We start from the raw sequence: 17,919 nt of genomic DNA, 5'->3' as shown, positions 1-17,919 counted from the left end.
AGAGAAAAGTGCTGCTTGCTGGACTTGTCTCTCCACATATTTCATGTGGACAGGGGAACGGAATGACCTGAACGCAGATGTGAAGCGGGCCTGAGATGGTTTTGTAAGATATCACAAAGAGCTTATCTGTTTTGAATTTTCAGTTTTATGTGCAGATTAGGGTTGAGCCGATCTTTAGATTTCAAGATCAATTTTAAAATCCAATTTCTGATCAGCCGATCCTGATCGTGAAATGTGCTCGATCGCCGATCAGGATCCGATCTTTTCCCGATCGCTCAACCCTAATTGTATATTGTATGTACAGTGGGGTTAAGCCGATCTTGAGATTTCAAAATCCAATTTTCGATCATTTTCCAGCCAATCGTGAAATTTGCTCGATCGATATCCGATCTTTCCCGATCCCAATTGCTCAACCCTAGTGCTGCCAGGGCTGGGTGTGTACAAAATGGGAGGAATTTATTTTCCCATCTACTGGATGGGTGATTTTTTTCCCGCATGTTTGACTGAGGGACTCAGCACGGACTCACAAAGCTGTCAGCTCCACATAAACACTGTCTATACCCATGGGCCGGAAACGCCAAGGGAAAAATCGCAGCGTTATACAGTAACTGCAAAGTGGATGGGATTCATGCGAATACCATGCCCACTTTGCGTTTAAAACCGCAGCACGGACACGCTGCGATTTCCAAAACCAGCACGGTTTTGGAAATCGCAGCATATCAATTATATCTATGGAAACGCCAGCGGCTTTCCTGTAGATATAATTGTAAAGAGAAAGTCCGCGGAGGAAAACTCTGTGAACTTTCTGTTCAAAGCGCTGTGGGAAGAACTGCGATTCTTTCCCGCTGCGGTTTTTCCCGCAGCGCTTTAGCACTGCGTATCGTCCCATGGGGCCTTAGTGCACTATCTTTAAGAAGGTACTGACTGTGTAGGCGACAGCCCTCGTTTTCCTAATGTCCGCCTCCTAGTGGCCGGGTGTACACCCAAGTGAAACAAAGAAAAGGATCTTACGGTGAGTACAAAAAAATCCATTTTTGTGGCGCATCTTTGGTGCAAGAGAATCCTTGCTCTCAAATTGTACTACGTTCCCTGTTCTGTCTTGCTTGCCACTTTTTGTAATAGTGGTCGGAGGGTGGGCGAGCTAGTATGTAGGCCAGTATTGCTAACAGCAGTCTGTGTTGTGCAGGAGATCTTTGTATAAAAAGGAAAATGTTCTAACTTTGAGCTATACTAAACTATATTGTCATTTGCATTTTCAGATTTTCCACTTATTGGTTATATTTCTCATTACCATTAATTTAATTTTTCTTTTTAAGCAAGGGAAGTTTCAGCCAGTGGAACAGATTGTGGTAGATGAAGAATTTCCATCATGTCACTTGTTACTGCAGTGCACACAAGTAGCCAAATCACTCCATCATGTCACCGAAGAAAAAGGTAACAATCCATAGCAAATAAAGCTTGTGCATGAAGTCACTGAAATATGCTTGTAACTAGTTCATTCTAACTGAAAGGGATTTTACCATTAAAATCACATTTTTTGTCGCTCACATGTAGGAATAGCCTTAAGAAAGGCTATTCTTCTACCTTTAGATGTCTTCTCCGCACTGCCGTTCGGTAGAAATCCCAGTTTTCGTCTGTATACAAATGAGTTCTCTCGCAGCACTGGGGGCGTCCTCATTGCTGCGAGAGAAATCTCCAGCGCCGCCTCCATCTTCTTCAGGAACGGCCTCTCTGCGCATCTTCTTCAGGAGATAGATTCAAACTTCTAGGCCTCGGGCAGAGCCGACTGCGCATGCCCGCGGCCACAAGAAAAATGGCCGCTTACACAGTAAGTAAGCGGCCATTTTCTTGTGGCCTGTGAGCATGCGCAGTCGACACTGCCCGAGGCCTAGAAGTTTGAACCCAGCTCCGGAAGAAGACTGCTTTCACACACTTAGGATGAAATAAATGAGCCTAATTGGCAAAATAGCAAAATTGAGCAGGACTCCCATGTTTTTTCATTATCCTGCCTTTGATCTCTGCCGCCCATTAAAAACAACAGGAGGCAGATTCAGGGCTCAGTCTGCCTCAGGCTACTCTCACATCTACACAGAGGTCTCTACTGAAAATTGATAGAGGATAAAGTCCTGATCGGATCGGGAAAGCAGACAGTGCACTGAATTCAGCGCACTGCCGGCTTTCCAGCAGTATATAGAACTGCCTGTGCCCCAACTCATGAAAGGTCCTCTTTAATTGAGATGACTTTCCATTATTTTGCAATTAATTGCGCAGCCCTAATTCAACCTATTCTGTATGTTCTTCCTTCCATTTAACTCCTCACCCTTTGTAGCTGTTTCATCCACAGGTTATTCACATGTATTTCATTGTTTTTGCTAGAAATTGGCAGCAAGAAATTTTACAAGTACAGTAAAGAAAAGACGCTTGCATGGCTAAAGAAAAAGGTGAGTTTACATTTTTGTTTTTTAAAAAGCTCTTGGCTCGGCTTAGGTTATCCTACATAACCAAAGACATGTTTTATAGACGTACAATGGGGGAAAAAAGTATTTAGCCAGCCACCAATTGTGCAAGTTCTCCCACTTAAAAAGATGAGGTCGGCCTGTAATTGACATCATAGGTAGACCTCAACTATGAGAGACAAAATGAGAAAACAAATCGCTAAAAATCACATTGTCTGATTTGGAAAGAATTTATTTGCAAATTATGGAGAAAAATAAGTATTTGGTCACCTACAAACAATCAAGATTTCTGGCTCTCACAGACCTGTAACTTCTCCTTTAAGAGGCTCCTCTTTCCTCCACTCATTACCTGTAGTAATGGTACCTGTTTATAAAAGACCCCTGTCCACAACCTGGAACAGTCAGACTCCAAACTCCACTATGGTGAAGCCCAAAGAGCGGTCAAGGACACCAGAAACAAAATTGTAGCCCTGCACCAGGCTGGGAAGACTGAATCTGCAATAGGCAAGTAGCTTGGTGTGAAGAAATCAACTGGAAAATGGAAAACGTACAAGTCCACTGATAATCTCCCTCAATCCGGCACTCCACGCAAGATCCCACCCCATGGGGTCAAAATAATCAGAAGAACGGTGAGCAAAAATCCCAGAATCACACGAGGAGACCAAATGAATGACCTGCTGAGAGTTGGGATCAACGTAACAAAGCCTACCATCAGTAACACACTACGCCGCCAGGGACTCAGATCCTGCAGTGCCAGACGTGTCCCACTGCTTAAGCCAGTACATGTCCGGGCCCGTCTGAAGTTTGCTAGAGAGCATTTGGATGATCCAGAAGAGTATTGGGAGAATGTCCTATGGTCTGATGAAACCAAAGTAGATCTGTTTGGTGGAAACACAACTCATCGTGTTTGCAGGAGAAAGAATACTGAGTTGCATCCATCAAACACCATACCTACTGTAAAGCATGGGGGTGGAAACATCATGCTTTGGGGCTGTTTCTCTGCAGAGGGACCAGGACGACTGATCCGTGTATATGAAAGCATGAATGGGGCCATGTATCGTGAGATTTTTGAGTACAAACCTCCTTCCATCAGCAAGGGCATTGAAGGTGAAACGTGGCTGGGTCTTTCAACATGACAATGATCCAAAGCACACCGCCAGGGCAATAAAGGAGTGGCTTTGTAAGAAGCATTTCAAGGTCCTGGTGTGGCCTAGCCAGTCTCCAGATCTCAACCCTATAGAAAACCTTTGGAGGGAATTGAAAGTCCGTGTTGCCAAGAGACAGCCCCAAAACATCACTGCTCTAGAGGAGATCTGCATGGAGGAATGGGCCAACATACCAACAACAGTGTGTGCCAACCTTGTGAAGACTTACAGAAAACGTTTGACCTCTGTCATTGCCAACAAAGGATATACAGTCCTATGAAAAAGTTTGGGCACCCCTATTAATCTTAATCATTTTTAGTTCTAAATATTTTGGTGTTTGCAACAGCCATTTCAGTTTGATATATCTAATAACTGATGGACACAGTAATATTTCAGGATTGAAATGAGGTTTATTGTACTAACAGAAAATGCGCAATATGCATTAAACCAAAATTTGACCGGTGCAAAAATATGGGCACCTCAACAGAAAAGTGACATTAATATTTAGTACATCCTCCTTTTGCAAAGATAACAGCCTCTAGTCGCTTCCTGTAGCTTTTAATCAGTTCCTGGATCCTGGATGAAGGTATTTTGGACCATTTCTTTCTACAAAACAATTCAAGTTCAGTTAAGTTTGATGGTCGCCGAACATGGACAGCCCGCTCTCAAATGATCTGAAAACAAAGATTGTTCAACATAGTTGTTCAGGGGAAGGATACAAAACGTTGTCTCAGAGATTTAACCTGTCAGTTTCCACTGTCAGGAACATAGTAAGGAAATGGAAGACCACAGGGACAGTTCTTGATAAGCCCAGAAGTGGCAGGCCAAGAAAAATATCAGAAAGGCAGAGAAGAAGAATGGTGAGAACAGTCAAGGACAATCCACAGACCACCTCCAAAGAGCTGCAGCATCATCTTGCTGCAGATGGTGTCACTGTGCATCGGTCAACTATACAGCGCACTTTGCACAAATAGAAGCTGTATGGGAGAGTGATGAGAAAGAAGCCGTTTCTGCACGCACGCCACAAATAGAGTTGCCTGAGGTAAGAAAAAGCACATTTGGACAAGGCAGCTTCATTTTGGAAACAAAAATTGAGTTGTTTGGTTATAAAAAAAGGCGTTATGCATGGCGTCCAAAAAGAAACAGCATTCCAAGAAAAACACATGCTACCCACTGTAAAATTTGGTGGAGGTTCCATCATGCTTTGGGGCTGTGTGGCCAATGCCGGCATCGGGAATCTTGTTAAAGTTGAGGGTCGCATGGATTCCACTCAGTATCAGCAGATTCTTGAGAATAATGTTCAAGAATCAGTGACGAAGTTGAAGTTACGCCGGGGATGGAGATTTCAGCAAGACAATGATCCAAAACACTGCTCCAAATCAACTCAGGCATTCATGCAGAGGAACAATTACAATGTTCTGGAATGGCCATCCCAGTCCCCAGACCTGAATATCATTGAACATCTGTGGGATGATTTGAAGCGGGCTGTCCATGCTCGGCGACCATCTAACTTAACTGAACTTGAATTGTTTGTCCAAAATACCTTTATCCAGGATCCAGGAACTGATTAAAAGCTACAGGAAGCGACTAGAGGCTGTTATCTTTGCAAAAGGAGGATCTACTAAATATTAATGTCACTTTTCTGTTGAGGTGCCCATACTTTTGCACCGGTCAAATTTTGGTTTAATGCATATTGCGCATTTTTTGTTAGTACAATAAACCTCATTTCAATCCTGAAATATTACTGTGTCCATCAGTTATTAGATATATCAAACTGAAATGGCTGTTGCAAATACCAAAATATTTAGAACTAAAAATGATTAAGATTAATAGGGGTGCCCAAACTTTTTCATAGGACTGTATAACAAAGTATTGAGATGAAACTTTGTTACTGACCAAATACTTATTTTCCACCATAATTTGCAAATAAATTCTTACAAAATCAGACAATGTGATTTTCAGGATTTGTTTTCTCATTTAATCTCATAGTTGAGGTCTACCTATGATGTAAATTACAGACGCCTCTCATCTTTTTAAGTGGGAAAACTTGCACAATTGGTCGCTGACTAAATACATTTATTCCCCACTGCAATAGGATAGTACTGGTGCAATTTGGATATCTCCTGTATGAAGAATCCCTAGTGCCCTATTGACTTTTGTTGGACTCTTGTGACAGAGGGAGAGACCATTGTGAGTTCTCGCAGTCATTGGGAGCCTCAGTTGGAGTCTGTGGTTTTGCTTTCTGAATCCACAGCCCTGCTGACAAATTTGGATTTTTAGTTTACAATGTCTTTTAATAACGTTGCCTAAGACATGAACTGGAATTTTGTAACTTCTTTTCTGTTCCATTGAGAACTATTATAAAGTCTCCGGGCACATTTCCTAGAAAACATGTTGCAAACGCATGATCTGATATGCAAAGCCACATTCCCTTACTTTAGAAAGCACCAGAGGATTGTATTGTAAGTGTATTCTGTGTATTCATGTGATTCTGTTTCTGTAGGTGGATCAAACTGTTAAAGTCCTGAAGGACAGTGACGTATGTGTGGGGGGGAGCACGCAGTCTGCCAGCTTTATTCGGATTAAACAAGAATCTGACACAAAAGAGGGTAAATAGCAGTATCTTTATTGAGCTTTTGTGAATGACACAAGACAGGAGTCCTATTCGTTTTGTTGATAGACCTACAGCTCAGACAATGACAGTATGCGATATTTTCAGACGGTATATTGCTTAACTAGACTTCAGCCCCCTAGCTAACACATGTGGGACTGTTCTTCTCTTCACATCTGGCCAATGTCCTAGTTTACATCGATCTGCCCTAATAGATTCCTTGTAACCTAAGTTTTAAAGTTTTGGGTTTTTTTCCCTCATGTCAAGTATTTATGACGACAGTTCACAGCTATGTCAGCCCCCATAGCTTTCGTGTTATAGGGATAGCCAATCTAGTAGTGTGAAGCCATATCTCATGAGGATGGCAGCTGTCATTCTAGGAAACTGGCGGCATTTTACTTGCGGTCTGCTTTGTGGTCAGAATGGTATAGAGAAGGAGAATGTAGGCAGAATATTTAGTATTTCATGGTTTGGGAAGGGAGGTTGTTTTGGAAAAAAAAAATTCATTCTGAGTTTAGGAGTCCAGTGGGCAATCCTACTTACTGATTGACAGCTGTACCTTATAGTTATATAATAAAGTCTGTCAATCACTAGCAAGACCACTCATTGAGCTCCTATATCCAGAATGAATGGGGCTTTAAATGAATGAATTAGAATCATTTTGCAGAAAACAATATAAACCAGCTCAGCTCCTCCACATACATCAGATTCGTTATAGAAATTTCTGCTCCTGAAATTAGAAATACCAGAGTATATAGTCTGAAAACTATACAAAATAAACATACCATATATATACTCGAGTATAAGCCGAGGCCCCTAATTTTACCTCGGAAAACTCATTGACTCGAGTATAAGCCGAGAGGAGAAATCCACCATTGCAGATAAAAAGTCTGGTCATGTGCATTGCAGCTTAGTAACTCCATGTGCCTCATAGTAATAGCAGTTAATTAGGTATCTTCATAATTAAGGTCCTTTATTAGTACCCCCACGTGTCTCACATATTAGTAACCCTTATTGGGGCACACAGGGGTTAATATGAGGGACATGATGGGGTTAACTGTTATTAATGTGAGGCACATGGAGTTACTGAAACTAAATTAATAACCCCAAATGCCTGACATTACTAGAAATAGTAACCCCAGCAGGTCCCTGTGTGTTTTACTGTCACTTTAGTCTAGCTTCCTCTCCTAGATGCAGGGCATCAGCAGGGGCCTCCCGGGCTTTCATCTCTATAGGGAAGGGGGATTGTCCTATATCATTACTGTAGCACTAAAGGACCCCCCCACTTCACTTAATTTATGCAGGTCCATAAAAACTGTGCTGAAAAGGTCGGCTTATACTCGAGTATATATGGTATCTGTGAAGGGAGTGTGTACGAATGAAAGGGCCCCATAGTGTGAAGACTGACCTATGACCACTTTTCCATTAGAGGTCAGTGTGTATATTGTCTGCATTGTGTCTTACAAGTGGTCGCTCACAATTTTACTTGTGTAGAGTCAGACCCTGCAGGACATTTTGCAGCGACCCTGTTCATGATTCTGTAGCATGTGCAAGGATTTCTGCAGGCCCTTCAGATGAGCATTGGTCACAGTGTGGGTGTATTATTCCTATGCACCACCTTTTGCATTCTCATTTTTTTTCTCCTTGCTGCAAATTGACTTATGTTTTCTGTCAGATGACATCCAGATCCTGTAAATGGTCTGGACCGATGCCCAGATAGTTTATAGATACTTCCTCTTCTAGCGCAAGCAGTTATCGCTCCCATCCCAACAATATGAGTCACAAGTTTCTGCTCGGAAGGGTGAATTAACACGAGTTATAGTTATGTTACTTACATACTATCAGATGGGGAAGGGTTTTATGTAGATCAGACTGTGATCAGGTAGAATAGATCCAATGGAAGGTTATACATAGCAGTTGAAAAGTCATAGGCCCAAGACTCAGTGAGGTTCTGTCTTCCTAATTACATCATGGAAGACGGATTTGCACATCCTCAGGGAGCGCCCTCTATTGGGCTGCATGACTGAGGCACTGACATCCTAATTACATCATGGAAGTCTGATTTGCATATTCTTCCCATGTTCCTTTGCTCAGTGGAGCGCTAATGGCTTAATAAGACTCCACACACCTAAATGGTGGTCTCTCCCTAAGGAGTGACCATATCCCCTTAACCCTGTATTCACCTAGGTAATGCTTGATGTAGATGTAATAAATAACAAGTTGCTAAAGTGTCCTTTTCTTTTTGCTTAATAAGAGCCATAAGATCAGCCATATTATCTGCACTATTAGACATTTAGCTGTGTTATTTCTGCGTATATGGACGAACGCTCTTCTTTAATAAAATGAAATTCCCCAGAGCTTCATAAACTGGATCCCGTTATATCTGCACACCCTCTGTAAGAATGCCAGGTCATGCTTGGGTTGAACAGATTTCTTCTTCTAACCTGAGAATAATACTTGGTGTGAAAAAAAAACATGTGCAAAAGCCTCTACGGTATTATCAGAAAATTACATATTATTTCAATCTGGGTTTAATTATAAAAATTGCATTTTTTTTAGTTTTTTTTTGGCAGGGGTTGTTACTATCTGTATATATAAAAAAACCTAGCTTTTACCCGCGACTTCGTCTGCGGTGATTTGAGAATTGGGCGGACACAGACGTGTGAAACTGTAAAAGTGCTTTAAAAAGTTTGGTGGGCTAGCAAATGTTATTTGATGTGTTATATTGTGTATGTTGTGATACAGACAATGTGATGTGTTATACAGCCTGTGTACAGGAGTATATATGTATCAGGTACTGTATATAGCAGTGATAGGTAATACATGTAATTATATAGTATATACAGCCTGTGTACAGGAGTATATATGTATCAGGTACTGTATATAGCAGTGATAGGTAATACATGTAATTATATAGTATATACAGTTTGTGTACAGGAGTATATATGTATCAGGTACTGTATATAGCAGTGATAGGAGATACATGTAATATATAGTATATACAGTTTGTGTACAGGAGTATATATGTATCAGGTACTGTATATAGCAGTGATAGGTAATACATGTAATATATAGTATCAAATCAAATCAAAAAATGCTTTATTGGCACGTCCGAATAGGTATTTGGCATTGCCAAAGCTAGTAAAGTGGGCGGGGGGGGGGGGGGGGAGTTGGGTTGGGTGGGTGGTGGGTATGGGGGGGTGGTTTGGGTTATAACAGTCCATGGAGTCTCATCTTCCTCTTCGTTGGTGACCGCTATATGGGGGGGTGGGATTGAAGGTGGGGTGGGGCGGGTGTATTGGGATAAATATAACAGTCCATGGAGTCTCATCTTCCTCTTCGTTGGTGACTGCTATATGGGGGGGTGGGGTGGGGCGGGTGTGTTGGGATAAATATAACAGTCCGTGGAGTCTCATCTTCCTCTGGTTTGGTGACAGCTGGACACGTATTGGGCAGCGATCTCCACAGTGGCCTCTTCTTCTCCCAGTAGGATGTAGAGTTTCCTCTTCTCGTCTGCAGATATGAAGTCTGGGATGTGGGCAGACAGTCTTTGGTAGTAGACGGCCCTCACAGCTGAGTATTTGGTGCAGTGTAGCAGGAAGTAGGTCTCGTCTTCTAGGACCCCCTGGTCACAGTGCTGGCACAGTCTGTTCTCCCGTGGCTTGTACGTCTGCCTGTATCGCCCCGTCTCTATCTCTAGGTTGTGGGCGCTCAGTCTGTACCGGCTCAGGGTCTGTCTGTGCTTGGGGTGGCGTATTCTCTCCAGGTAGGTGGCCATGGTGTAGTCCCTTTGTAGGGATTGGTACACGGTGAGTTTCTTGGAGTTATTTATTTCGTTTCTCCATTCTTCAATGTACCGCTCTTTGTTTGCCTCTGTGGTCGCCTTTATTTCGGCCTTGGTTATCATCTGTTGGTGTTTTTGGTTTGGTGGTTGGCTGTTGTTTGGTTGGTGAATGTCTGGTTTGCTCGGGTGGCTTAGCCAGGCTTGGTGGTGGTAGGAGTCGGGCTTGCTCACCTGGATGTGTGCCTGGAAAGCTAGGGCCCTCTTCTGTATGGTGAGCCATAGGGGGAGTCTGCCTAGCTCTGCCCTGCAGGCCATGTTGGTGGTGTTGCGATGGACATGGAGCAGGTATTTGCAGAACTCCAGGTGGAAGTTCTCTGTTGGGCTGGAATCCCACTTTGACTGGTCTGGGTAGGTGGCTGGGCCCCAAACCTCACTGCCATAGAGAAGGATCGGGGAGATGACAGCGTCAAATATCTTCATCCAGACCCTCACCGGTGGTTTGAGGTGGTACAGTTGTCTTCTGATGGCGTAGAAGGTTCTGCAGGCTTTTGCTTTCAGGGTTTCTATTGCTGCTTTGAAGCTTCCTGATTGGCTGAGCTCCAGCCCCAGGTAGGTGTAGCTGTTGGTTTTCTCCAGTGTGGAGCCGTTCAGTGTGAATTGTGGGGTGGAGGCTTTATTGTGGCCCTTCTTCTGAAATACCATGACTTTGGTCTTCTTCTGGTTGATGGGTAGGGCCCATGTGGTGCTGAATTTTTCCAGCACTGACAGGCTTTCTTGGAGGTCTTTCTCGGTGGGGGCCAGGAGTAGGAGGTCATCGGCATACAGCAGGAACTTCACCTCTCGATTGTTCAGGGTGAGGCCTGGGGCTGGTGAGGCCTCCAGGGCTGTAGCCAGTTCATTGATATAGATGTTGAAGAGCGTTGGGCTCAGGCTACAGCCTTGTCTGACCCCTCGGGCCTGTTGGAAGTATGCTGTCCTTTTCCCATTCACCTTCACACTGCAATGGTTTCCGGTGTAGGAGCTCTTGATGACGTCGTACGTTCTTCCTCCTATTCCACTCTCTAGGAGTTTTAGGAGTAGGCCTGGGTGCCATACTGAGTCGAACGCCTTCTTAAAGTCCACGAAGCAGGCGAATATCTTGCCTGTTCTGGTGTGGACGTGCGTCTTGATGAGGCTGTGCAGGGTGTAGATATGGTCTGTGGTGCGGTGGTTTGGCATGAACCCTGCTTGGCTCTTGCTGAGGACCCCGTGTTGTGTGAGGAAGGTGAGGATTCTGTTATTAATGATGCTGTTGAACAGTTTCCCCAGCGTTCTGCTGACGCAGATCCCTCTGTAGTTGTTGGGGTCATATTGGTCCCCATTCTTGTAGATGGGGGTTATGAGCCCTTTGTTCCAGTCTTCGGGGAAGTGTCCAGCATTGAGCACGAGGGTGAATAGCTTTGCCAGTGCCGCGTGTATTGCTGGAGGGCTGTATTTGATCATCTCTGGTAGGATGCCGTCAGGGCCACTGGCCTTTTTGCCTTTCAGCAGGGCAATTCTTTCCTGTATATCTTTTATGGTGATTGGCGAGTCCAGAGGGTTCTGGAAGTCTTTGATGACTTTCTCCATGTCCCTCAGTTTGGTGAATATCTGTTGCTGTTCTGGAGTTAGGTCTTCTTCTGGGATGTTTTTGTAGAGACCTCTGAAGTAGTTGAGCCAGATATTGCCATTTTGGATGTGGAGAGAGTTTTTCTTGGGCTTTGTGCCCATGTGGTGCCAGGTCTCCCAGAATGAGCTGTCCTGGAGGGAGTCCTCTAGTTGCTCAATTTTGTGGGAGAGGTACCTCTGTTTCTTCTCTCTGAGGGTGCCCTTGTATTGCTTGCATAGATTGTTGTAGGCTTCCCTCACCTCCTTGTTGTTGGGGTCCCTGTGTTTTTGGTTGGAGGCTGTTCTTAGGGTATGGAGTAGTGCTCTGCAGTCGCTGTCGAACCATTTGTGGGACTGTTTGTTGGTTTGTCTTATTGGTTTGGTTGGTTTCAGGCCTGCTAGTTCTGCTGTGGTCTGTAGGATGTACTTGAGATCCTTCACAGCTCTGGTGACTCCCTGTTGGTCTGGCTGATAGGTGTTTGTATGGAAGTTTGTGAGCAGTCTTGATTTCGGGTCGGTTGGTTGCATTGCTATATTCTATGGCCTGGTGGTTGGCCCATTTGAAATGTCTTGATAGGTTGTAGAGGCCGGACTGTTGGGGCTCATGTGTGGGTGTTTTGTTCATGGTTCTCATGTATAGTAGGATCTGGTTGTGGTCTGATAGATGGGAATCAGGTGCGATTGTGAAGTCTTCAATGTCTGACAGGTCTGCGTCTGTAATGGCATAGTCCACCACGCTGTTGCCCACTTGAGAGTTTAGTGTGAAGCGTCCTCTGGGATCGCCTGTGGTACGTCCGTTTATTATGTACAGTCCTAGGCTTCGGCACATGTTCAGCAGTTGTCTCCCACTCTTGTTGACAATTCTGTCTTGGCTGTTTCTTCTTGTCTGTGTGGGTTCTGGGTGGTGGATCTCACTACCGTGCATATGTGGGTTGTCGTCAGAGGGCAGGTAGTCTATCTCTGTGCCTGTCCTTGCATTCAGGTCTCCGCATATTAGTACTCTGCCTTTGGGTTGGAAATGGACGGCTTCCCTTTGTAGGACCTCGTAAGTGTCGGGGTCGTGGTAGGGGGACCCTGGTGGGGGCATATATACTGCACAGAGATAGATGTCCTGCTGGCCGCTGAGGATGGAGCTGCTTATTTTTATCCATATGTGATTGGTTCCACGTTTGGTAGCTTTTACGTGTTCTTTGAGCTCCTCCTTGTACCATATTAGTATGCCTCCTGAGTGGCAGCCATGTTTGGTTGTCTTATTTTTCTGGGCGGGCACTGAGAATTCCTTGTAGCCCATGGGCGTTAGGGACTCGTCATCTGCCCGGGTCCATGTCTCTAGGAGGATTTGAATGTCTATGTTTTTTAGTCTATATACAGCCTGTGTACAGGAGTATATATGTATCAGGCACTGTATATAGCAGTGATAGGAGATACATGTAATTATATAGTATATACAGTCTGTGTACAGGGGTATATATGTATCAGGTACTGTATATAGCAGTGATAGGAGACACATGTAATTATATAGTATATACAGCCTGTGTACAGGAGTATATATGTATCAGGTACTGTATATAGCAGTGATAGGTAATACATGTAATATATAGTATATACAGCCTGTGTACAGGGGTATATATGTATCAGGTACTGTATATAGCAGTGATAGGAGATACATGTAATTATATAGTATATACAGCCTGTGTACAGGAGTATATATGTATCAGGTACTGTATATAGCAGTGATAGGAGATACATGTAATTATATAGTATATACAGCCTGTGTACAGGAGTATATATGTATCAGGCACTGTATATAGCAGTGATAGGTAATACATGTAATATATAGTATATACAGCCTGTGTACAGGAGTATATATGTATCAGGCACTGTATATAGCAGTGATAGGAGATACATGTAATTATATAGTATATACAGTCTGTGTACAGGGGTATATATGTATCAGGTACTGTATATAGCAGTGATAGGAGATACATGTAATTATATAGTATATACAGCCTATGTACAGGAGTATATATGTATCAGGTACTGTATATAGCAGTGATAGGAGATACATGTAATTATATAGTATATACAGCCTGTGCACGGGAGTATATATGTATCAGGTACTGTATATAGCAGTGATAGGAGATACATGTAATTATATAGTATATACAGCCTGTGTACAGGAGTATATATGTATAAGGTACTGTATATAGCAGTGATAGGAGATACATGTAATTATATAGTATATACAGCCTGTGTACAGGAGTATATATGTATCAGGCACTGTATATAGCAGTGATAGGTAATACATGTAATATATAGTATACACTCACCGGCCACTTTATTAGGTACACCATGCTAGTAACGGGTTGGACCCCCTTTTGCCTTCAGAACTGCCTCAATTCTTCGTGGCATAGATACAACAAGGTGCTGGAAGCATTCCTCAGAGATTTTGGTCCATATTGACATGATGGCATCACACAGTTGCCGCAGATTTGTCGGCTGCACATCCATGATGCGAATCTCCCGTTCCACCACATCCCAAAGATGCTCTATTGGATTGAGATCTGGTGACTGTGGAGGCCATTGGAGTACAGTGAACTCATTGTCATGTTCAAGAAACCAGTCTGAGATGATTCCAGCTTTATGACATGGCATTGCATTATCCTGCTGAAAGTAGCCATCAGATGTTGGGTACATTGTGGTCATAAAGGGATGGACATGGTCAGCAACAATACTCAGGTAGGCTTTGGCGTTGCAACGATGCTCAATTGGTACCAAGGGGCCCAAAGAGTGCAAAGAAAATATTCCCCACACCATGACACCACCACCACCAGCCTGAACCGTTGATACAAGGCAGGATGGATCCATGCTTTCATGTTGTTGACGCCAAATTCTGACCCTACCATCCGAATGTCGCAGCAGAAATCGAGACTCATCAGACAGGCAACGTTTTTCCAATCTTCAATTGTCCAATTTCGATGAGCTTGTGCAAATTGTAGCCTCAGTTTCCTGTTCTTAGCTGAAAGGAGTGGCACCCGGTGTGGTCTTCTGCTGCTGTAGCCCATCTGCCTCAGAGTTGGACGTACTGTGCGTTCAGAGATGCTCTTCTGGCTACCTTGGTTGTAACGGGTGGCTATTTGAGTCACTGTTGCCTTTCTATCAGCTCGAACCAGTCTGGCCATTCTCCTCTGACCTCTGGCATCAACAACGCATTTCCGCCCACAGAACTGCCGCTCACTGGATGTTTTTTCTTTTTCGGACCATTCTCTGTAAACCCTAGAGATGGTTGTGCGTGAAAATCCCAGTAGATCAGCAGTTTCTGAAATACTCAGACCAGCCCTTCTGGCACCAACAACCATGCCACGTTCAAAGGCACTCAAATCACCTTTCTTCCCCATGCTGACGCTCGGTTTGAACTGCAGGAGATTGTCTTGACCATGTCTACATGCCTAAATGCACTGAGTTGCCGCCATGTGATTGGCTGATTAGAAATTAAGTGTTAACGAGCAGTTGGACAGGTGTAACTAATAAAGTGGCCGGTGAGTGTATACAGCCTGTGTACAGGAGTATATATGTATCAGGTACTGTATATAGCAGTGATAGGAGATACATGTAATTATATAGTATATACAGCCTGTGTACAGCGGTATATATGTATCAGGTACTGTATATAGCAGTGATAGGAGATACATGTAATTATATAGTATATACAGCCTGTGTACAGGAGTATATATGTATCAGGTACTGTATATAGCAGTGATAGGAGATACATGTAATTATATAGTATATACAGCCTGTGTACAGGAGTATATATGTATCAGGTACTGTATATAGCAGTGATAGGAGATACATGTAATTATATAGTATATACAGCCTGTGTACAGGAGTATATATGTATCAGGTACTGTATATAGCAGTGATAGGAGATACATGTAATATATAGTATATACAGCCTGTGTACAGGAGTATATATGTATCAGGTACTGTATATAGCAGTGATAGGAGATACATGTAATATATAGTATATACAGTCTGTGTACAGGTGTATATATGTATCAGGTACTGTATATAGCAGTGATAGGAGATACATGTAATTATATAGTATATACAGCCTGTGTACAGGAGTATATATGTATCAGGCACTGTATATAGCAGTGATAGGTAATATATGTAATTATATAGTATATACAGCCTGTGTACAGGAGTATATATGTATCAGGTACTGTATATAGCAGTGATAGGAGATACATGTAATTACAATGTGATGTGTTGTATTGTGTATGTATAGTGGAAAGCTATATGTAAATGTGAGTGAGTAGAGTGAGGGCTACTCCTGAGGTGACAGTAAGGAGTGTGCAGGCAGGTTGAGGCAGGAAATGCCAGGCAGTGTGTATGAGTCTATAGCTGGGGCTAGGAGTCCTGCTTTTGTGAGTCTCCTGCTAGGAAGCCATGTTGTTTAGTGGCACCAAAAGTAGCCTGTGACTCAATCCTGAGGGAAAACTATGTTTGTGGAAAATTGCACGCAAATCCGTCCAGGCGTTTTAGCGTGATCGAGGAACAAACATCCAAACATCCAAACACACAAACTTTCACATTTATAATATTAGTAGGATATATATATATATATATATATATATATATATATATATATATATATACATTTTAGTGCTCAGGACTGTGCATGTGAATAAAGGGTTTTACCAGTGGGCTATTGCATGTTGGTTTTGGGATGTTTTTTGGGTTTTTAAAAAAAAAACAAAAACAAATAATACTCCCCTGGCCCCTTCTGTTCAGTTACAAATAGGAGGTTCTCATAGATATTGTGTATATTGTCCTAGCTTTGCTTTTAACACTTATTTCCATTCTCACAGAGGACTACGTGCGCTATGCTCATGGACTCATTTCAGAATACATTCCTGAAGATCTGCGGAATGAGCTGTCTGCGTATTTAAAGTACGGGTAAAACATTGCTAATCCTATTAATATTATAAATGTGAAAGTTTGTGGGTTTGTGTGTTCGGATGTTTGTTCCTCAATCACGCAAAACCTGCTCGACCGATTTGGCTGAAATTTTCCACAAACATAGTTAATACACCCGATTGCGCAATAGGCTGCTTTTCATCACAATAGCGCACATACGTTTGTGCCAGGACCCCCACAAAACCCAAACTCACACCACCATCTCTGCAATCTAACACATAGCAAGCCACAAAATTCATATTGCCCTCTCCAGCCTCGCCCCTAACCCCACACAATCTCATATACATATACTTTACCACTCTGCCCCTCACCTTAACGATACTCCAGGAGGCTCTCTATAACGCTCCAGAGCAGCCATGTTTGCCGACCCCCACCGCTCTGACAATCTGCGACACCGCCCACCCATGTCAATACCCCTAGGCGGTCTAATAAATGCAAAAAAAAAGTTTAAAAAAAAAGTAAAAAAAATATAAAAACAAATAAAAAGGATTAAAAATTCAAATCACCCCCCTTTCCCTAGAACACATATAAAAGTAGTTAAAAACTGTGAAACACATACATGTTAGGTATCCCCACGTCCGAAATCGCCCGCTCTACAAAGCTATAAAAATATTTTTCCTGTTCGGTAAACGCCGTAGCGGGAAAAATGGTCAAAAGTGCCAAACTGCCGTTTTTTCACTGTTTTGATTCTGATAAAAATTAGAATAAAAAGTGATCAAAGCAATAACATTTCCCAAAAATGTTAGAACTACAAAGTACACCCGTTCCCGCAAAAAAAGACGCCCTATGCATCCCCGTACACGGACGTATAAAAAAGTTACGGGTGTCGAAATATGGCGACTTTTCAAAAAAAAAATTTTTAACATAGTTTTGGATTTTTTTAAGGGGTCAAAATGTAAATAAAACCATATAAATTTGGTATCCCCGGAATCATAACGAAACACAGAATACAGGGGACTTGTCATTTTGGCTGCACAGTGAACGCCGTAAAACCAAAGCCCGTAAGAAAGTCGCAGAAATGCATTTTTTCTTCAAATCCACCCCATTCAGAATTTTTTCCCTGCTTCCCAGTACATTATATAGAATAATTAATGGTGGCATCATGAAGAAAAATTTGTCCCAGAAAAATTAAGACTTCATATGGCTCTGAGAGCGGAGAAATAAAAAAGTTATGGGGTTTAGAAGGAGGGAAGTCAAAAACTAAAAACCACAATCACAAAAATGCCATCGGCGGGAAGGGGTTAACTTCAAATACTTCTGTCCCAAAGTCACTATGTAAAGTTTCTCACAACACCGTATATATAGCAGCTCAAATAC

The 17,919-nt window shown here is 42.8% G+C and overlaps 1 protein-coding gene across 1 annotated transcript in view; it reads left to right on the top strand.

Annotated features, from left to right (window-relative positions):
- Positions 1 to 17,919, top strand: part of RNASEH2B (ribonuclease H2 subunit B) — a 34,315-nt gene that overhangs the window by 11,092 nt on the left and 5,304 nt on the right. The window contains exons 5-8 of the mRNA XM_075266022.1: positions 1,317 to 1,434; positions 2,377 to 2,441; positions 6,105 to 6,210; positions 16,494 to 16,575. Of these exons, the coding sequence (XP_075122123.1) occupies positions 1,317 to 1,434; positions 2,377 to 2,441; positions 6,105 to 6,210; positions 16,494 to 16,575 (371 nt within the window). The remainder of the gene's footprint in view (positions 1 to 1,316; positions 1,435 to 2,376; positions 2,442 to 6,104; positions 6,211 to 16,493; positions 16,576 to 17,919) is intronic.

This window comes from Leptodactylus fuscus, chromosome 2 (assembly GCF_031893055.1).
Source record: "Leptodactylus fuscus isolate aLepFus1 chromosome 2, aLepFus1.hap2, whole genome shotgun sequence".
Lineage (NCBI taxonomy): Eukaryota > Metazoa > Chordata > Amphibia > Anura > Leptodactylidae > Leptodactylus > Leptodactylus fuscus.
This window is presented reverse-complemented; position numbering and strand designations above follow the sequence as displayed.